The following is a 23,006-nucleotide window of genomic DNA, read 5'->3' as shown; positions in this document are numbered from 1 at the left end:
ATCATCTGAAAGAAAGGGCCAGGAACAAGCATGTAAATAAAACACATTGCGTACAAAACGGTGCGTATGATACTGGAAAAAAACGAAAAAAGAAAAATGGAGGTTCAGTGTCATACCCAAGGCCACTTCAACGTGTGGGCAGGAGGAGGTGGGCACTGAATTGTCAACCTGTGATCAGCGGATGACCTGCATGTTTACTATTATGCACGCAAGAGCTCTCTGTGTTCCTATTGGTCAACATCATGGAATATGTTGTGCAGTATGTTGTGGAAGGCTACAAAGGTGGGGAGTCCCAAATGCAGCATTGGTTGTCGTCCACTCTGATAGACTATACAAGAAAAAAACGACCAATGTCCACTTTTGTTTCTGATGCACTACATCTGCCAGGTGTGGCTATGATCAGTCTGAAATCATGAAGTCTGAACCTGGCATAGCAGCATCAAAAAATCCCTCCCTCAACACCTTTCTGACATTGCCATTGTGGTGCTGTGTCCAACTATTCCTATAAAACCTTCCGAAACCAGCAATCTAATATTCACACCCTCTTGTCACAGTGACTGTCTATGTGTGCGCAGGTGAAATACTAAGCAGGGTTTCAACTTCTCTTTCTAGATCTCTGTTTTCATTCTTTGCACAGCTATTTCTGAGTGCAACACTATAGATGTCTTCCTGAAGATACTGTCTGAAAATGTGTGCTGTTATGCCCATTGTCTCCCAGCATGACTGTAGCACAGCTATTGACACTTGTGCCTTCTGATGTGGACGAACAACATATGCACTAGTAGTTTTTGAGCATCACCCTCTGACTGATGGAGCTTGCTGTGGCTGTGTGCAGCCTGACAAAAAGCTCTGCAGACACCACTCAGGACTGAAAAAATGTGTATTTTATTTATGGGGAAAAAACATTATACAACATTCATATTGTATTCATAGGTAACAATGTTTAACTTTATTTTTCTGTTAAAAAGATGGTGGGGTTGAACATTAATCAAAGGTAAGGCAGCAAAGGACAGTGTTCCAGAGACAAAAATCTATATTTGGTGACAGAAAACTACATAGCAGAATGTTATGGTTTATTTTCTTTAATTTTTTCTGATATTATTTTAGTTTATGGTTAGAGATGTAGGGCTCTATTTTCGATTCCTCCGCCAGTGCGGCGCAGGCGCAGCGCAAAGTCAGGTCCGCTTTGCCAATGGGGCGTGGCGGCGCAAACTTTGGTATTTTCGTGCACTACGCTGCCGGCGCAACTACTCCCCCCTCATCTCAGTCCCACCCAGCGGCGCAAATCAGAAAGAGGGAGGGGAGAAGGCATGGAGTGGGTTTGACACAGCCGAGTCAAATCTTCACCAATCACAGCAGCTCCTCACCTCACCTTTAAGAACACCGCTGGCGAGGCGCATGGCAAGTTTCGAGGATGACTGAGCCTGTGCAGGAAAGTGTCCGACACCCAAACTTCTCCCAGGAGGAGACTGACGTGACTCATGTCTAAATATGAGGTCCTTAGATGGTAAATCCTCCTCCTCCTCAGGGGAGCAAAGCAATAATGTACTCCATCTTTGTAGATAACGTTAAGCATTACTATGATCACATTTGTATTTGGAATGAAATGACGTGGGTAATAGCGGACAACGATCATCACTAACGTTTTTTCCATGTGTCTGTCTCTCTCTGTCTCTCGAGTGCTCTGAGATAGATGCAGTATATATGCTCTGTAGGATGCCACGGCTGTTTCTGGTTGGCACAGCGATTTTAATTGATTTGTTTTGCATCTCTGTTTCACCTGTGTACATTCGCACTTGCGATGTGGTCAGATGAGATACTGATCAAAATATATAAATTTAGGTCTGACTGTATGTGACTCAGATGGATGATTCAGTTGCATTGAATCATGGCTGTTGCTAATAATTGATTGCAGTGAAATGCCAGGCAGACTCTGCCGGTTTACAAAAATCCACTTGCCCAGCGGTGCGCCGCTGGCGCACAGAGTTGACCAGGTCTGGGGTGGCGAGCTTTCAGCGCACTTTTACGCCGCCAGCGTGGACCAAAATGGAACGAAAATCCAAATCTGCCGGCTGATTATGCCGACAACTCCCCCTACTGCACCGCACCGCACATCCTGGTGCACCTCTGTGCGTCCCGGTTTACCAAAATACCAAGTGCGCCGTGCGCCTGCCTGCACTGCACGAAAATGCCACTGCGCGGGGTGTGCAGCCTGCGCCATGCCGGCAGTAGAGTCAAAAATAGAACCCGCAGATACATCCTTACCTCAATTTTCGTTCAATGGCCTGAAAGGTCAGTTTTATGGAGAAATCTTTAATTATTTTGTCAGACTTATGGAGGACCCAATGAACAATTTCACTTAAAGAGAATCTCATCCAATCGGTCTTGTGTTGAAGCTATAAGTCAGAACCCTCAGTATAGTTTGTGATATGCACCAAGCGGTTTCATAGATTTTATTGAAACGCGAGGTAATGCACATTCACCACCCTTTTAAATTCAACATTAAAGTCTTTGTGACTGTATTATCTTTTCTAAGGTTGCGGTTAAGGAGTGAGTCCCTTTTGGCTGTTATTTTATCTACAAGACATACTTCCTTCCCTCGGATGTTGTCTTCAATTACTGAACAGTGCAGCCATTGATCCTGTAGGCACAGTCTTCAGAGAGGAGACTCAGACAACAAAGAGGAGTAAAAGGCTTCAGAACTCCCCACTCACCTTGACCCTTACCCCTCAAACACCATTGTCTAAGATGAAGGGAAGTTTAAAAGGTTTGAAAACTGGTCTGCACTGGGAAACCATTACTGAGAGTCAAGATGTTTCCAGACTTAATCAATAATTACGTAAGGAAAAAAAAAAAAACTGCAGGAAATTAGTTTGAACCACATTCATTCTTAAGAAAAGCTATTATTCTAAATTAACACAAGTTTAAACCATAAGTGTAAGAAGAAGTGTACAAAGTGTAACATTACTTGTGAAACTGTACTGGTAAGCAGTTAGCTCAGGTTTAAGCCGTTCCATAAACCCAACTCAGAGCTCACATTATCAGGCTGACTGAAACCTGCCTTAAGCTGTCAAGATAACCATACATGAACACATTTAAAGGGGCACTTCATCAGTTTTACTTATGAAAATACTAGTCACGGTCAGTGCTACTCAGCCTGTGAAAACAGTTGAATAATGTCTTTTGTCAAGTCTTAGAAAATAACCCTGATGATGTCACCTGCGTTTAGGGTTACTGCTTGGAGACGACAATTGTATCAACAAAAAGTTATATTTCCAAGCTGTAGGCATCGACTTTGATAGACATGGGTGTTTGGCAGACAGGGAGGGTCTAACAAAAAGATCGATTCAGTGTTTTAGGAGCTTTATCAGTCTCTGCTGCGTCAGTTTTGACCATTCAAATCTGTCTGTCGTAAGACCCCCAGATTTGTGAAAGATAAGTCTACCAGCTAACAAAGAGGCAGGGATGCAAGTGGGAGTAATTGTGAAAAGCATGGCTTCACCTAATCTGAATAGTTCATTCAGTTTTAAGCGAAAGAGTTGTGAAACCAATTAACTGTTATCATTAAATTATATAATTATTTTTTGAGTGGCAGTGCATTTTGCAAATGCCAGTTTGCAGCCCCTCCTCATTCACTCACTGTGCAGCCCACACATTGCACTGGAAACAATGAACAGAGGCCTACTTACCACTACATAGCTGCTTTACATGTGGATTAAGATACAAATTTTGTTACAAAAAGATCTTGTGAGTAGCAGGAGGAAGACAGCATTCATTGTAAGGTGGACACGTAAGGGTTTATGAGAGCCATATCTGCTTGCCTGCCTTGATCTAACACCTTTGGTGATAAAGCATTAATACGGCACACATTTTTCCATCACTGGAGATACAGAGCATGAAGTGTTTGTACAACAACTGGAAAGAAAGGTCACAGCAGACACGGCCTTTCCATCACTTTTTGAAGTAAGTTCTAAGTTTATTTACAAATAGAGAAATCAAAAGCAGCAATGGAGATAGACAAAGAATGGCTGACTGGCTATATAGTGTCTTGCAGGGAGAGGGTTGTCACATAGTTGACACCAGCTTTCTTGAACATACAGTGTACCACAGTGTCTGAATTTCAATTTCTGATCCTGAATTTCAATTTATGATCCTACTGTAATTACTGCATAACTGCTCCTCTTCCTCCTCTCAGCACAAACCCTCCTCTGGTCACACCTACAGGGCTGGATTATTGCACTTGATTTGGTTCTCCTCCATTTTTTCTAGGTAATGGTATGTGTTCTTAATGTTAATTACTGTATTTCTCTTTCCTTCTTCCTTTTAAACATGCTCTTCAATTTTTAAAAAAAAATACATTGAAATTCAACCTGGCTGGAGAACAAATTTCAAAAGTTTAAGGGTCAGATGAGAGCAGTATTTACTTACCTTTCCAACATACTGTGGATCAGATCCCATGTACTCCTCCAGCACAAAGAATTGGTTCCACACCCATCCTCTTTTAATACGCTGGATCCTCGACCTCCCATGTCTCCTTAGCCTCATCCTGCCCTCTAATGATTTCACTTCCCCTGAAGGTGACCTCACAGTCGTACCTCCAGTCCCTCCCCTGGCTGACATCACTCCAGCTTTGGTTCTGCTCTGGAGCTGAGCCTGCAGGGGGACTTGGGAGCTGTAGTCCAACAGGAAACAGGAGCCCACCAGAAACAGAGTGACATATTCCCTTGTGATCATCAGGGAGTATTGCTATCAAAAAAGTTAGTGAAAGTTCAAAAAGCTGGCTATTTCCAGGTTGGAAATGGACATACATCCAAGGGTGGATCTGCCCCACAGGTAAGCATTGGACACAGTGTTTAAATTCCAATATGATCCAAGATGATGAGAGGTCTGTTAATGCACTTCCCTCGCTGCAGTGTGAGAGTTACTGAAGATCATTATGTTGGAGAAGGGAGTCACTGAGCACTTTGGTGGTTTAATGTTGAATGGACTGTCTAACGATTCGTGTTTACAGTAAAAACTCCTTGGTCTGATTCTGTGACATCCAGATTACATTTGAAGTTTGACTGCACAGGAACCAAGATGACAACCTCGTCTTCTCTTCAGTTCTCAGTCCTCAGCTTAGACACCTGGAGGGAAACATGAAGATAAAAATCTTGGGTGTGAATGTTTGACCTTGGGAATAGCAGTTTGACAAATATAAATAAATAAATAAAATGGTATCTCGAGAAACGTCATCTTAAGATCACCGTTTTTGTATGCAGTACTTATATGCTGCATACCTGTTATCAGGTAAACAAAGTTCCACACTTATGTTCCATGATGACAGCTGGGCTATCCCCATGACAAGTAGGCAATTTTTTATCACAACAAACATCCATTTGACTTTGTGAACTACAATCTGACAAGAGTCTGCACCTGTGCTTACTTTTTATACTGTATTTGGACAACAAAATTAAAGGCACACCTTCCTCTTTATGGACATTGTGATGCCCTCAGCAAGATATCCACACCCTTGACAGGATCATGCTGGTTTTAATTATATATTCATATGATGTGGAGCAGAGGGAACCTGGTTACCTGGCCAAACATTTTACTTAATTAAAATTAAACATCAAACAAAAGATGATTCTTGCTTGAAGTAAAAAGACATCTGAGAGGTGATGACAGGTGTTTACTCAGTCTGAATGACTGCTATCATTGCTTCATTTACGGTCACCAGAACATCAGGCGAGGGACCAAGGATCAAATGAGATCAGAGGGATCTAATTGGAAAAAAGACTTAAGCATTCAAGATTGGCAGCCTTGGTGGATTAGCTGATGCATGGCACTTGCACGTGCAGAAGTTGATGAAGTGTTGTTTGCTTTTTTAAGGCACTTTTTGAAAACCGCATTATATATGTCATTTTTAAAGGAATAAGATTGCCTTGCATTTCATTGCATTATACCAGATATTGTCAGTTTTCCAGAAATATAACAATCATGTTAAATTACTGGCAGCTGTGAATGGGCATGGTTTATGTGTGACGATAGCATGACTATTCGTTCAAAAACAATAATTTTGGCTCCTACAGAGATTAGTATAGATGCTGCTATACATGTGAACTGGAGAGCATTTCTTCATTGAAAGAAGAGCAAAGAACAGCACTGACACCTTTTCTCCATGGAAAAGATGTTTTCACTCTTCTCCCGACAAACTTCAACAACAGTTTCGTTCTCCTACTAAGTCATATGGTTCGTTGATCTGATCGGTTCGAGTCAGTCCATGGTAGTTCATTGTTCAACCAGTCACCTATGAAGTATTTATCGACAGTGCCTGCCCTTTTCCAAACAGTTTCCATAGATGACTTCCCAGATTTGTCTGTGTAACAAACCATTTTACACATCAGGTTAATACATTGCTACACTTCTATCCTGACTGGATCTGACTGAGAACCTGAAGACAGGCCATAGAAGCGAGTTGTCAATCACAAGATAGACACGGCCTAAAGCATACCCTGCTTTCTCATCTATTTTACTTAAAACAGGAACATCATTTATAAAATTAATGTCACGTTGCACAACGAGTGATTGAGACTATAAACTCGTTAGCAAACTGTTGACAGAGGTGATAAATCAAGTGAGATGTAGGGTCATTTTCTTGTAAGCTTACACATGATTGGACTTCTTTTTGCAGCCAGTGGCAAATAGAAAGAGTGCAGGTGCAAGGTACTTCTGCATTGGCTTCAATTTCCAGTCTATGTCAGTGACATATGATCCTGTATTTGTCAATATAAAGTCTGTGGGTATGACTCAGAGAAGTAGTGTGAATTTTGAAAACATCAGTGTTTATCAGGTCTAGTATGAAAACTTTTATCCAATGTTTCTTCCACACAACTGAGAAGAATTATCCCACACAATTTATCATAAAATAGGGCAAAACTGACATGTCATCACTCACGTAAGGACAGAATGATTCCTCTCATTTATCAACATGCTCCCAAGTACTGCAGGTTTAACCTGGTTGCTGTTATTCAGTGTGTGTATGATTCACCAGAAGCCATATTTATGAAACATCTCAAAATAACTCCTCAGCAATGTGCAGAGCATGTGAGTCCATGTTGATTACACATGTGAGGGCCTTGGCAATGCTTTGGCGCTACTGTCTTCATGGTCAGGACACACCCATATGTCATGTGTTTGTTAATGATTTAGCCCTGATGTGAAGAATAATGCATCCATAACCAATTACTTTTCCACTACAGACAAATACACAGTGACGGACTATATCCCCAGACTTTGCACTGACAATCTTATCCTAGTAAACTCCTCGTGTGTCTAGACTCTGAAACTTAATTGATTGGTCTGGATCTGTCTGTCTGTCAGCAGTTTCTCAGAATGTTGAAATTTGCTAATTAAGATGGATGGAAATGACTGTTGAAATGAGTTGCAATGTATTTAGCCAGTAAATTGTCCATTGTGTATTCAAGGACTCAAGAATTGTATTTTATTTTTATTATTATTATTATTATTATTATTATTATTATTATTATTATTATTACTATTTGCATTCTTTAAATACAGTCATACTATCACTCACATTTTTACATCAACTGGACAACAGCAGTAGAGAACACAGAGCAAACCAATCACTTTTCTTTATTTCTGTCCCTGTGCTGAACACCTGAATTTCTCTTCTGGGGATCAATAAAGTATTATCTTGTCTTTCATGTCGTATAAACAAGATTCAGTCTACACATGGAAATGATAATAATGAAGCAATAAATAAATACTGCTGTGTTGTGCACAGCATGTCACTGTACATCAGGAGCATTTTTGCATGTAGGAATAAACAAAATGGCACCTCTGTATCTGCCACCTCAGAGCCAATGTTTGTATTTGCTGTTGCATATACAACATTGTATGTTCTGGAGGAACAAAACATACAATGCAATTTCCTCTTGGATTATGTTTACTTGGTTGTTTGTTTGTTTGTTTGTTTGTTTGTTTGTTTGTTTTTCAGCCCTGGAAGTGAAACAGTCATCTGTGTCTGATGTGGCTAAGGTAACGGGGAAAAATCATCCAGCCTATTTAAGTGCCTAAACAGAACTATGAAAAATATGACACTTTCTTAATTTCCTTAACCTTGTGATGAATAATTAACTTAACTTGTTTTCATTGCATTGGTTTCCATTAATTCCCCTTTCTGTTAAAACAACCCTTTCACCAGATGAAAACATCAACATCTGACAATTTTCCAAAACTCTATATTGTATTCTTCTTTTTTTGTTTGTTTTTTTGATTGTTTGTTTTCTTGTCCAAAACCAAAAATAAGAATTCTTGCTTTCTACATTATCTGCTCATGGCAATGAAGGTACAGTTAACTTAAACTCCCATTCACCACCCCCTGCCTTTTCTTCCTCTTTGCATAAACTATGTCCTGCAGTGGAATTTGAGTTGTCCACAATGAAATAACATACAAATTGTTAATTCTAAAAATACATCAAGCTTAACAATTTACTCAGGGTTTTGAATTATTAATTAGAAGGGGGCACAGGGCCTGAACATTAAGGACAGCTCTCCCTCTGTTTAGCCTAGACTAACTACTGCTGTAGGCTGCAGTTGGGCTTTAGTCAGTTGCAGATTTGGTAAGCGGTTCACTTGTTTCCAGTGCAGTGGAAACAACTGGATCTCCTCTCAGCTGTAGCATTTCTGCTACAGTTGAGGAGGTGGGTGTTGTGAAGCTGGTCCACTTCTATTATTCAGCTGTCCTAAGCCATTGTCAGTGTTATAGGCACTGTATACTGCAGATTGTCTGGTGATGCACAGCAATATGAACTTGACTTGACAAAGAAAAATCTAATTCACAAATACAGAAAATCTATTACATCCTCAGAGCATCCATGAAGATTAATACTATGTTTTTCAAAAATCAACATTCCTCTTTGGGTCAAGAGGGACATTTCTGTGCTCCACTGCCCCTTACACCATCACATGACCAGACTGTCATGGATCAGTGCTCCCGGAAACTCGAGATGGTAAAAATGCCTCTCAGGAGAGGTGTGTGTGTGTGTGTGTGTGTGTGTGTGTGTGTGTGTGTGTGTGTGTGTGTGTGTGTGTGTGTGTGTGTGTGTGTGTGTGCTCTCCAGAGAGCCTTTAGCTCAGGCACATAATCTCACACAGCATTAAAATAATTTTGAAAAGAAAATGTAAGTGGAGTGGTACTTAAGAGTGGATAACCTACTTATAGATTTCATTGACCTGGAACCTTCAGGCATGCTGTATTGACTACACCGCAACTGCTGATGCCACAGCAGATATTTTTTACTATTGCAAGATCAGCAAAATGTCTAGTTGTGTGTTCTCATGGAATCTTTCTGTCTTCATGCTAAGTTGTGGCATCCTACTTGACTGATTTCTCCACGTCATCGGCTGCACCCACTGGTACCACTCCGTTTGGGCGTAAGGGCCAACCCATGCCTATGGTGCTGTTTGTGTAGCCATGTGGCCTCTTACATGACTCTTGCCATCTGCCTAGGTTTTAGGCTACACTGAGGGGGATAATTTCCTGTGTGGACAGTCCACGATGTGTTCACCACTGAGAGCTGATGAATCTACACCAGTGCTGCAAAACCAAATACACATTGTGTATTAAAAGAATACACCAGAAGACATCAATATCATCCCCCTGTGAAACACAGACACACAGACGGTGGCTGACCATGGCTGCCTCTGGATCTGAGGAGAGATGTGGTTGGTCAGGTATGTCAGATGTGGGGACAGTTTGTCCTCATATAATGCAAACATCATCAAACCGAAAGTGACTACAGTTAATTAATAATCACACATAAAATAATGACAAACTGCAAGACATACAATAAAAAGGTCACATACCAGTCACTGTGGACATTGAATTTTATTCATAACATGATGTTATCCACAGCAACATGGTCTACTCTGCTCCCTGTCAAAGCTGTTCCCCTCAAACCCCCCAACATGTCCAGAATCTGTGAACATTTCCTGGTGGGTTCTTAGTGGATTCAAATCTTCTCGATGTGAGGTAACAGTACTAAACTCTGAACCTCTGCTGCCCCAATTGTTTCAGCTATTCTTGGATACTCATGATTGATTTGCCCTGTGGTCTAAATGCTGAAATACTCTTGTACAGTCAATTACTTCATCTCCTCCATAAGTGAAATTTGATTACTATAAGATTTTAGTATTTGTTTAACTTTTTCCAACTAAACTTACAAATCACCAACCTAATCTTCATCAAATATGTGATTTACTTTGCTCTAACCTTACCCTAATCAAAGTAAATTGTAAAGTCTGCGCTACAAAATCCTGGCCATAGTGAAACAGAAATGTGCAGTTCTTGTGTGGAAATTTGGCATTGAAGAAGACGAGTGATCGAGACCATAAACTCATTAGGAAACTGTTGACGGAGTACAAAGCATTGTGGTCTCTAATTCATACTCCACTACATGTCATATATTGTTCCATTCAAATACCAATATACAATTTACTGTATATCCCATTCATAATTGTTGCACTCCATTCACCAAGCTACTAATGACAGGGGTTCAGCTGGGAAACGTAAAGGCTTGTCCTCAAGTTCTGCTCAAAGCTCTTCGAGTCCTATGCAGACTCATGGAAGATAGTTGAGCACATTTTCAACCTCAGCCTGAAGCAGGTGAGAGTGCAACAGCTATGGAAAGCATTGTATGTGGTACCACTGCCAAAAAGTCTGCACGCCAAGGACTTCAACAGCTACAGGCTTTGGTGGACTTCACACACTATGAAGACCCTAGAGAGGCTAGTCCTTGTCCTTCTCTGCCCCTGGTGTGTCCATCAACTGACCTCCTACAGCATGTCTATCAACTTGGCATTGGGTTGGATAACGCTGTCATCTACCTCTGACACAGGTCCCTGTATCACCTGGAAACGGCTGGGAGTAGCTTGAGAATTATGTTTTTTCATGTCCCCAGTGCTTTCAATAATATACAGCCCAGGCCTCTGAAAGTAAAGTTGGACAGGGGTGGACCACCAGCTCACAGCATGGACTATGGACTACCTCACCAACCCACCACAGTATGTGAGGATATAGGACTGTGAGTCCACCAGGGTTGTCTGCAGCATGGGGGCTCAGAGAACAGTCTTGACTCCGTTCCTCTTTACCCTCAGGAAGAAATCAGCAAAGTGCCACCTGTAAAAGCTCTCTGATGACTTTGCAATCGCTGGCTTCATCACAGATACTGACGATAGATAGGATATAGTACTGACCCACCTGAAAAATAAACTGGATTGGAATGACAATATAAATGCACTATATACTGTAAGAAAGGCCAGAGCAGACTGTACTGTATCTGCTGTGGAGTCTCAGGTCTTTTAGATTACAAGGGCCACTCCTCAGGACCTTGATTGACTCTGCTCTGTGGTGCCAACCATCTCCTATACAGTGATCTGCTGATGCAGCGGCATCTCAACTGCTGGCAGGAAGAGACTTAACAGACTGGTTACGAATGCCAGTTCTGTGCTGGGATGTCCCCTTGATCTTGGGAGGTGGTGGGAGAAAAGAGGATGGTGGCTAAGCTATCTTCCCTGATGTCACACCCCATGCAGTACACTCTGACAGCACTGAGCTGCTCCCTCAGTGAGACTGCTTCACCCTCAGTGTGTGAAGGAGAGATACTACAGGTCCTCCCCTCCTGCTGCTGTCAGACTTTACAATCACCACTGCTTTCAGTAGACCACATACACTAAAACTGACACATTCATTCATGTGCAAAATCAATGTAAACTAAATTGCATTATATCAATATCCAACATGTACAATACCGTGAACTCAAGCATTGTCTGGTAATTGCTTATTAGCAGTTTACGTAATAATAATTACGTTTACTTGTTTATCATATTTTGCTTTGCTTTTCTTTTCTTTCTTTTGTTTTCAACTGATACTATTCCACAATCTCCTTTACTGCTGTAACACTTCAAATTTCTCTGCAGTGGGATTGATAATGGATTATCACATTTTATCTTGACTTTTGCATTTCTCTGGTGTGCCAAGTCAGCACTGGCTCACTACTGCCCCTTGTCACTGTTGAGGGAAAACAGCCATTGTAAATGAGGTTGGTGAGAACTGTACTTAATGAGGTACCCCCCCCACCAACCATGAGGCACCAAGGGGCAGCAATGAGCTCATTCCAGATGCATTTTGTAAATAACATCTACATTATACATGTAGATGTTATTTACGAATGAAAAAGAAAAAAAAAATCTGATAAATGTTAACTATCACTGTTGTTTAGGCTGACTTTTCTGACTAAATTTATAACCACCGGATGGTAGATGTCTTTCTAGAACATTCAAATATATGATGTGAATTTTCCAAAAAAGGCCATTAAAATATTGTAAATGACCGCACTAAATAACACATGGAGTGACACATGGCTTGTATACTAAAGTGTGCTGATGGTGTACAAATGTACGTGAGACTTGCCACTTGGAATAAGCTGCTTGGACTTTTTATCGTGGAAACTCTCAGCCAAATGGATAGGTGTCTCCTGTAATATTCCATGCACCACTCAACACTAACTAGCCAATGAATGACCCTGTCAATCACACATCAAAACTGACACACAAGGCACAGCAGAGCAGTATCCCACATTTGGAAGCTTTTCTTCTACTGAGTGTTTGAACCAGGAAATAATGGAAATATTAGAGAAACATTAGGGAGGCCATAACCAGATGATGACATTTCACGGTGTTGGAAGCATTTCAGCAAACACAATTCACATCTAGTCACATTCAAATTTTTGTGAATAATATAATTTAGCATTCTGAAATTACAAGATGAAATGATCCAATGGGGTAATATCATATTAAAAACACTGACAAAGTACATAATTCAATATATCAATGGAAGCACTTGAAGTTTTCTATTTATTTTTATTATTATTTGGAACTTTCTATTGTGATCTGGATTCTGCAGCACCTATGAAGCTGACCTTTTTTTGTAAGACCTTCCGTATATGGCACATACTGTAGATTACACTGTGGTTATATACTGCATGTGTCTCTAAATGATGAATGACAATGAGCTGAAACTGATTTGAGGACTGATTGACATCTCTCCCGTCACTCAATGCTTCTTACTCGTGTACACCCCATCACACAATATTCTCCACCATATTATCCACATATTATCAAACTCTTTTGCTCCAGTGTACACTTTACACCTCTGAATCATCTCTGAATCTCTGAATCAGAAATTTCAATGTGGTTTACACTGTATTCACGTTGGCCATTTGCTCTTTAGTAGAGGCTATTGTTTTAATTTGTATTACACTAACCATCAATAGCAAGTGACATATCGGTTCTGTTTTTCATGAAGATCAAATGTATATGGTGAGAGGTGTTATTTCAGTGAGTCAGCTAACAACAACCTGTACAGCTGTGTCAATCTCTTCTACGATATTGCTGACTATTCAGTAAGATGTTGTTCTAATCAACAAAACTCTGATTGGTTGTTATTGGACACAGTACCAGACCTCCTGTATTTGACTCACTGATGTGGGCACTCAAACTAAGATGAGGTCTGACAACAGAGTCAACATCTGTACAGGAATAGAAACTCAATACACAACACAAAGCCCACAGTAACCCTCTCATATCAGTGTACTTTAAAGGATAAGACTGGGGATATTTATTATTTTGGGGCGGCACGGTGCTGCAGCAGGTAGTGCACGTGCTTCACAGCAAGAATGTTGCTGGTTCGATCCCCGGGTCGGGTGGGGCCTTTCTGTGTTAAGTTTACATGTTCTTCCCATGCATGCGTGGGTTCTCTCCGGGAACTCCGGCTTCCTCCCACAGACCAAAAACATGCTCATTAGGTTAATTGATGACTCTAAATTGTCCTTAGGTGTGAGTGTGAGTGTGAATGGTTGTCTGTCTCTGTATGTTGCCCTGCAATCAACTGGCGACCGGTTCAGGGTGTACCCCGCCTCTCGCCCGTTGACAGCTGGGATAGGCTCCAGCCCCCCCACAACCCCGAAAGGGATAGTCGGTATAGAAAATGGATGGATATTTATTATTTTTCTTTGTGTCTCATTGTCTCATGAAATGACCCAAACCATGAATGTGGTGGTGAGTTCACACATGACATACAGTTTGTAAATGCAAATTCAACAGTCTATATACAAATATAACAAAATCCAAATATGTTTATACATACATATATACATATATATATGCCTTCCCTATCCAACCTTCCCTTTCTCTCAAAAACTCTTGAGAAAGCAGTTGCCAATCAGCTGTGCGACTTTCTAAACAATAATAGTTTATTCGAGGATTTCCAGTCAGGATTTAGAGTGCATCATAGCACAGAGACAGCACTGGTTAAAGTTACAAATGACCTTCTAATTGCATCTGATAAAGGATTTGTCTCTGTACTAGTCTTACTGGATCTTAGTGCTGCATTTGACACCATTGACCATGGCATCCTATTGCAGACACTGGAACATTTCATTGGCATTAAGGGAACTGCGCTAAGCTGGTTTAAATCCTACTTGTCAGATCGCTCTCAGTTTGTACGCGTTAATGACGACTCCTCTGTGCTCACTAAAGTCTGCTATGGAGTTCCGCAGGGTTCTGTGCTTGGACCAATTCTATTCACCTTATATATGCTTCCTTTAGGTAAGATTATCAGGAAGCACTCAATAAATTTTCATTGCTATGCAGATGATACCCAGCTATATTTATCAATGAAGCCAGAAGAAACCAGTCAGTTAACTAGACTACAAGCATGTCTTCATGACATAAAGACCTGGATGACCTGCAATTTTCTGATGCTAAACTCGGACAAAACTGAAGTTATAGTAGTAGGCCCTAAACATCTTAGAAAGTCACTTTCTGATGACATAGCAGTTATGGATGGCATTGCGCTGGCCTCCAGCACCACTGTAAAGAATCTGGGAGTTATCTTTGACCAAGACATGTCCTTTCACTCCCATGTAAAACAAATTTCAAGGACTGCCTTTTTTCACCTACGTAATATCGCAAAAATCAGGCATATTTTGTCTCAAAATGATGCAGAAAAACTAGTCCATGCATTCGTAACTTCCAGGCTGGATTATTGCAATTCTTTACTATCAGGCTGCCCAAATTCGTTGCTGAATATTCTCCAGTTGCTCCAGAACGCTGCAGCACGTGTTCTGACAAAAACCAGGAGGCGAGATCATATTTCTCCAATACTCGCCACTTTGCACTGGCTCCCTGTAAAGTTTAGAATAGAGTTTAAAATTCTCCTCCTTACTTATAAAGCCATAAATGGCCAGGCACCTTCTTATCTTAAAGAGCTTATAGTACCTTATTGCCCTACTCGAACACTGCGTTCCCAGAATGCAGGTCTACTTATGGTTCCTAAAGTCTCAAAAAGCAGAACAGGAGTCAGAGCATTTAGCTATCAAGCTCCTCTCCTGTGGAACCATCTTCCAGTCTTTGTCCGGGAGGCAGACACTGTCTCTACATTTAAGAGTAGGCTTAAAACTTTCCTTTTTGATAAAGCTTATAGTTAGGGCTGGCTCAGGCTTGTCCTGGACCAGCCCCTAGTTATGCTGCTATAGGATTAGACTGTCGGGGGACATCCAAAGATACACCGAGCTCCTCCGTCCTTCTGTCCCTCTCCATCCGCACGCTCTCATGTCCTACCACGGCGTGTTACTAACTTAGCTCCTTCCCCGGAGTCTCTGTGCTTTGTCGTCTTGCAGGTTCCCATGGACAGTGGCTGAATCTGGATTGTGGATTTCAGCTGCGTCTCCTGCCTTGGCCCTGCCTGACATCCACTGCAACTGCTACTGCTGTTATTACATCCACTGTCACTGTTACTGTGACTGCATGTCTGTCTCTCTGTCTCTGTCTCTCTCTCTCTCTCTCTGTCTCTGTCTCTGTCTCTCTCTCTCTCTCTCTCTCTCTCTCTCTCTCTGACTGCTTTTCTGTCTGTCTGTCTGTCTGTCTGTCTGTCTGTCTGTCTGTCTGTCTGTCTGTCTGTCTGTCTGTCTGTCTGTCTCTCCCTCTCTTGCTCTTCCTCTCTCACCCAACCGGTCGAGGCAGATGGCCGCCCACCCAGAGTCTGGTTCTGCTCGAGGTTTCTGCCTGTTAAAAGGAAGTTTTCCTCGCCACTGTCACCAAGTGCTTGCTCATGGGGGAATTGTTGGTTTCTTTGTAGATAAAAGAGCTTGGTCTGTACCAGCTCTATATGGAAAGTGTCCTGAGACAACTTCTGTTGTGATTTGGCGCTATACAAATAAAATTGAATTGAATTGAATATATTTGTGGATTTCTATTACATTTATTTAAAGCAAGACATACCTATGTGTACATCTGAAATACCTTTGTGAACCTTGTGTTTTATATGTGTTTTATATGTGCATATAAAAAAATGCATTTTTGATCCCTCTGTGCGCATTCGTTAATAGTGAGAAAAGTCTGATTCGCTATTCCTCCTTTCTTTTGAGGCATTCACAGACAAACTCTGTGGAATTAGGTAATCAGCAGCACTTTATCATGATTGACTGACTGGATGTGGACTGCTGTGATAAGATGCCCACTGGCAGACTGCTGCGTTTCATCTCACACCACTCTAATTTCTGGTCTCCCTGTTTTGCCATTTTCTTGCTCCCTGAACAAAAGCAACATGTGCTCAAGCCAGTGAAGATTTGACTTGTGCATTAAGGCAAACAGTAAATCCGCTCTTCTTGTGGATTTTTTGAAAACATATTCAAGGAATTTTGCCAGTTTTGCTCTTTAAAAAGGATTTTCTTGCAGGTTGATTGAGAAGTTGTGGGGTGTTATTAGCCATGTGGTCCATGATAGAATACGTGCCCATACACACTTTGTTCCTTACTTCTACGTACATCCTTGAACTGCACACACAAGTGAAATGTATTATAGAAATTTAAATGGCATGTGATAAATCCAAAACTATGGGAATTATTTGAATGTATGAATGTTATCTCAATAGTGTGTGAGAGAAAACACCAACAATGTAAAATTTGCCCTGAAGGAGGTGTTGAAAGAAAGCTCAGTGTGTAAATAAAATGTAAAGGAGTTATTCTGCTGGGAGCATTAATCTGCCATGATCTGATTATGAGATATCTTGCATGCCAAGCTGGCATTTTGGCTGTGCTGACACTATTCACGAAAGCTCCTGGACTATCAAAAACTGTGTCAAAGGGCTCTTCCTCAGAGGAGAATGAATATGAGTTTCATGACAATCTGCACATTACATTTTGATATTTATGGTTTGCAGGTAGAAAGAAAAAGTAAGAGGGCCATCAAGAACACAGGGATTCATACTATGGGGATCGTGGATATTCAAAGCAAATGGAGTGAAAATAAGGGTGACAGAAACTTTGACATGAAGGCGGTGCTAGAGAAAAAGGTCAGGAGGTCACTGAAACCATTAAGAATCTTGGGGAAATTGAATCATCTGGTGATCATGATCATACTGCATTTCATGTCATTTGATGTTATTGCCCTGGACCAAATGGTTGGACATCACCATCCTACAAGCCCAGAGTTGGTTGGCCACCTAAGTGTAACCTAAAGAGTCTTCAGTTTCCATATTATAGTCAACCACTTTATACACTTAGTGAGGGACCTAATAATGTTATGGTAGACTTTAAACTTGAGCATCTATGACTAATTAATAGTAACATAAAACAACCTCATGAAACTATTAACACTTTTAAAATGAAAATATTTTGATGAAGTACCTTAAAGCATTTGTCTTTACTGTTAATTATTATGATATATTTGATTTGATATTCACATACTTAAATAGAACATTATATTTACCACTTCACAAGAGATTGTAACACATTGTAAGTTGCAAATACCTGTTTGTGTGTGTGTGCGTGTGTGTGTGTGTGTGTGTGTGTGTGTGTGTGTGTGTGTGTGTGTGTGTGTGTGTTGTGTTGTGTTGTAGCAGCAGGGGTATCCAGGCCTAGTTCCACTGCAGTGATCTTTAAAGACCAAGACAGCGTCACAGCGATTCAGGCTCAGCAGCCGCCAACCAGGCCACAGCAGCAATTTCTAACTTTTTAGCAAAGACACAGGGCAGAGGCTAGTGCTACATGTGCATTTGTTTAAGTGAGAAGCTATACTGAAAATTACTCTCAGAATTTGCAGATACACTCAAATTTTTGTTGCATATTTCATTCCATGGCGGCACGGTGCCGCAGCAGGCATGCCTCACAACAACAAGGTCGCTGGGTGGGGCCTTTCTGTGTGAAGTTTGCATGTTCTTCTCGTGCATGCGTGGGTTCTCTCCGGGCACTCCAGCTTCCTCCCACAGACCAAAAACATGCTCATTAGGTTAATTGGTGACTCTAAAATTGTCCTTAGGTGTGAGTGTGAGTGTGAATGGTTTTATGTCTGTATATGTTGCCCTGCAATTGACTGGCGACCGGTTCAGGGGGTATCCACCTCACGGCCGTTGACAGCCTAACCCTAACCCCCACCCTGCTGGCAATAATGGTGTGGCAATTTGGGAACAAGTTTAGGTATTCATACCCACTGTAAATTCCCATTTCAAAGTTTTCCTTTAATGAAATTCCTCAAAAAAAAAAAAGAAAAAGAAAAAGAAGTCTTATTGACAATTCAATGATACTACAGGTGTCCATTATGACCTACTTATTTCAACTAGAAACTATCATCTAACAAGATCTGAGAACTTTTCGGGCAGGAATTGTCTAGTTTCCATTAAAGGTAGTTGACAATACTAAGCTATGCTGAAAGGTCCCAAAACACGGAGGCCCAAGGAAGCCTGAAAAAATGTTATCAGCATATGTGCCCAGTAAGCATCTTACATAGCAATGTATGAGGTGCCATCTTGGAACACAGTATCCAGTTCTTTTAAAGTCCAACTGAAATCACATTTAGCCCTCTAGTTTTTCAGTTAAAATTATGTCAACATGATTTTTAAATGCATTGTTAATAGTTTCTTATTTTCATAAAAAGGAGGAAAAATGGTCTTTGGGGGAAATATCAGAAGGCATACTCAGAGTAAATTTAAAGCTGTTCTTGAACCATTTCTGATACATGCATGGTTTTGTTCTCCTTTGAAATGTTACACTATGAAGTTTTATCCCAAGCAGTCAAAATTACTGTAAGTGCTACCAGCATTGAGCAATAGAAGTTTGACCACACTGAAGTAGAAGGGTTTTTTTCTGCCTGAATATTTTCTTTTGTAAATAAATGCTTGCAGATGTTTGTTCCTTATTAGCTGGAAAACACAATGGGACCACAACATGAAGCCTTACCCCAGTCCAAGTTCAATAAAAAAAAGTAACAATACCACAGAAAATGACTATTTTAAATATGTTTTTCTTAATAGTATGTCTAGACATTGTCCAAAAAAAAAAGCCCATTTACTATATTTATCTAAATAAATACATTTATATTCAGGCAATTGATACCTTGGCGATCTATATTCAGATTTTGGGTATCTATATTGATATTTGGATTATATATCTTTATATAATTAATATTTAATTATATAATTAATTATATATACTACTAATACTAAAGTAGCATATCTTTGTTTCAGAATTCCATTCATATGAAGTACACATCATCTGTATAACTGGTTGGGTTGCAATTGGCTGGATCTTTACAAAAAAGAAGAGAAGGAGGCACTTCTCATCTACACAAACTCTTATTGGCTGTTGTCGGCTGTAAAGATGAAATGGAAGATCTGTGGATTACTATAGTTTTTGGGAAAGGAAGAGTAAGGATGGTATGAATATAAACTTAAAAGTAGCAGTTGTGGACATGGATGGTCAGAACACTGCAACATAACAGCAACATAACACATAGTAAGAGAACCTTTCATGGAAATTAGATGTATTGTAAGGAATCATAATTATTTAGTCCTTTAAAACAATTTCAGTCCAAACTGAGTTAAGACCAAAATACAAGTACAGTTACTGTATTTGTGGTTTTCTTAGGAAGAAAAAAAACCCAAAATAAAAATAATCAGTGTATTAGGGAAAAGATATTGCACGACTTAGTGGACCCCAGGAGGCACCCCGGTTGCACTGTTGCAAAGACCAAGGAAACAAGTCAATTTAAGCTGTCCAGCTACCAAGACAATCAGCTGCTCAAGTATGAGGCAGCAAATCAGTCTTATTCAGAAAACATTATGGAGGCTGCAGTGTCTTTGAAGGAACCAGCTCCACTAATAGTGACTACTGACAGCTGTGCCTCAGAAGCTGAAGCTGAATAGTGGTCAAAAAGCCACATCAGTACGGAGTCCCACAGAAAAAAATCTCACATTTTTATGCCGATTGTTCCTGCCAGGTCTGATAAAACAAGTATGAACATCAGTCACATTTGAAACGACACATTGAGAAGCATCCGACCAGTCTCGATCATCAATGATGATCATGAGAAATCACTAGCAAGGATTTACACCGCAAGGCAATGGCAGCAAAGTTCCTCCACCCAAAATGAACTTACAGCATTCTGAAAGGACCCATTTCCTTTGTTTTGCAACAAGTAAATAGACTACAGTAGACTATACTGTAAAATAAGAAAAGAAAAGGGAATGCAAAGTAGGTTATTTGAATCTGTGAAATGAATTTTGAGCTAGCTCTTGTGAAGTGTGAACTTACACAACCCTAGTCATTATCCAAGTCCTAACCCAAACTTTTTAAAGTTGTTAAATGGAACACGGAGTGTGCTGTGATAAACGCATCCAAATGCTGTACAGAAAAAAAAAACAGGATTATGTCTATGAACAAATGCAGCAGAAATTCACTGACTCAAACATGATTGGAGTTGACAGTGATTGTGTCCAAGGACAAGTTAGTCATGGTCATAAAGCCTAATATGACCCACCACAGCCTTCAGCCAGACGTTTTGGTTGGACATTACAGAAACTCTATGTGTGTGTGTGTGTGTGTGTGTGTGTGTGTGTGTGTGTGTGTGTGTGTGTGTGTGTGTGTGTGTGTGTGTGTGTTTCTGATTCTGACAGGTGTGTAACAGGGAACCAAAACCCATTGTCTGAATGAAAGTAAATCAGTAAAATGTTCTGGAAAAAAGAAAAAGTACAAGCAGGCTGCATTGAACACATTGTGACATGTGTGTTACTCTTTATTATGTCTGTTGGCATGCAATGCTGATTTCTGCATATACAAGTTCAAACACGCCCTGTGTGTTGATTTAACATAAAGAGGATGATGCACATCAGATGAAGAGTGAGGAACAGAGGCTAAGAGAGCAGGGGGATACTGAAGTGAGAAGAGTGAAGAATGGAAAGTGTCAAAACAAAAAAGCTGATCAATACAATATGATTATTAACAAATTTCTTAATATCTGTTTTTATTTAGATTTGCAAGCTTGAGACAAGGTTACTGTTGATACAAACGGTCATTGTAAAAATTGTGGAACGACCACAGAAAATGTTGAAAATGCTAACAGGTTAGCCACTAGTATAAATTAGTAGCCATTAAACTACCATTACACTATATGCATGTTTGTTGTTAGGTGTTAAATTCTTTACATTGTCCTGTTAACAATATATAGCTGCTTTTGCTGTTATCAAGCATTCATTGAGTGTTTCTAAAACCAGATATTGATGCCTCACTGGAGGAGTTGCAATTTTTACACATTAATCTTGGCTTCTTATTTGGCTTAAACACACAGTATGCAATCTCTGCCGCTGTGAGTCTCTCAGTCAAAACAATAAAAACAAAAGACGTAATTTAATGATGTTGTGAAATGGTACGGGATCAGAGCAGCTGTTGTCTTTACTAGTAAACGACCACCATCTGAAGTGACTCACGCAATCTTATTCACATCATGTTTAGCTGAGTTCGCCATCTTCCTTCCTCATTCACTGATATATCATCTGGTGTTTCTCATGTCACCACTGACAGACGACCAATTAAAACACGACATTATCTTGAATAAAATCACACATTTCTCCATGCCTGAACATTATTGGAAACATTTGGGATAATGTAGAAGCTTGAATGTAAAAAGTTGGGATGCTGCGCACAACATAATTAAAAAGAGAATGCAGTAATTTACAAAACAAATTGTGTGTACTGACAAGTGAAGTGCAGTGTTCCAGAGCCCATGTAGTATGCTTTATGCAATCACTTGTTCACAAAGTGGTGAACCTCTCTCCATCCTCTCTTGTGAACGACTGAGTCTTTCCAGGATGTCCCTTTCATACCCTATCATGATACTATCACCTGTTACCAATCAGCCTGTTTACCTGTGGAATGTTCCAAACAGGTGTTTTTAGAGCATTCCACAACTTTCCCAGTCTTTAGTTGCTCCTGTCCCAACTTTTCTGAAATGTGTTGCTGCATCAAACTTAGAATAAGTAGATATTTACAAAAATCTATGAATTTGATCAAGTCAAACATTTATATATATTATTTATACTGGCTATATGTCAAAAAGTATTAGCAAATTACCACATTCTGTTTATTATGTTTTACACAGTGTCCCAATTTATTTTGGATCAGGGTTGTCAATATAAAGTTCAACATATACGCATATATATAACACGTCTAGTCGTTTTTTAGACATTATAAATGCATAAGTATATATTATTACATTAATATAATATGTTAATATATTGTGTATTTAAGCACTCATACACTTCATGTTGACATTAAGAAAAAATCAAAAAACAATATTCAGGTGAGTATATAAACAGTGAAACAGCTTTTGCTTGCTGTAATACATAAAATTCCCCTCTGCAAACTTGGACATTAAAATTTCCCTTCCTGAAGTTTATTTGAAGCTAATGTGAGACTTCAGACGTCCAAGTTAGTCAAATCAAGTGGTTAAACAGTCACTGTGTTTTCACTCCAGATTTCCTTCTATGAACTTCCCTCTATATTTCACGAGAGATCACAAAGAGATTTTGTACTAAACAGACAGTGAGTTTGAGTGTTTTAGCACAGAACAAAGATTCTGAATTTTGTTCCCCATCACTTAGCTACATGGGA

The 23,006-nt window shown here is 40.1% G+C and overlaps 1 protein-coding gene across 1 annotated transcript in view; it reads right to left on the bottom strand.

The window, feature by feature from the left end:
• The window catches only part of LOC139338462 (cadherin-12-like), a 112,483-nt gene that overhangs the window by 80,643 nt on the left and 8,834 nt on the right, over positions 1-23,006 (bottom strand). The window contains exon 2 of the mRNA XM_070973477.1: positions 4,429-5,126. Coding sequence (XP_070829578.1) covers positions 4,429-4,734 — 306 coding nt within the window. The 5' untranslated portion in view covers positions 4,735-5,126. The remainder of the gene's footprint in view (positions 1-4,428; positions 5,127-23,006) is intronic.

Source organism: Chaetodon trifascialis, chromosome 11 (genome assembly GCF_039877785.1).
Source record: "Chaetodon trifascialis isolate fChaTrf1 chromosome 11, fChaTrf1.hap1, whole genome shotgun sequence".
Taxonomy (NCBI): domain Eukaryota; kingdom Metazoa; phylum Chordata; class Actinopteri; order Chaetodontiformes; family Chaetodontidae; genus Chaetodon; species Chaetodon trifascialis.
The sequence above is the reverse complement of the archived record's forward strand: the minus strand, read 5'-3'. Positions and strand labels throughout refer to the sequence as shown.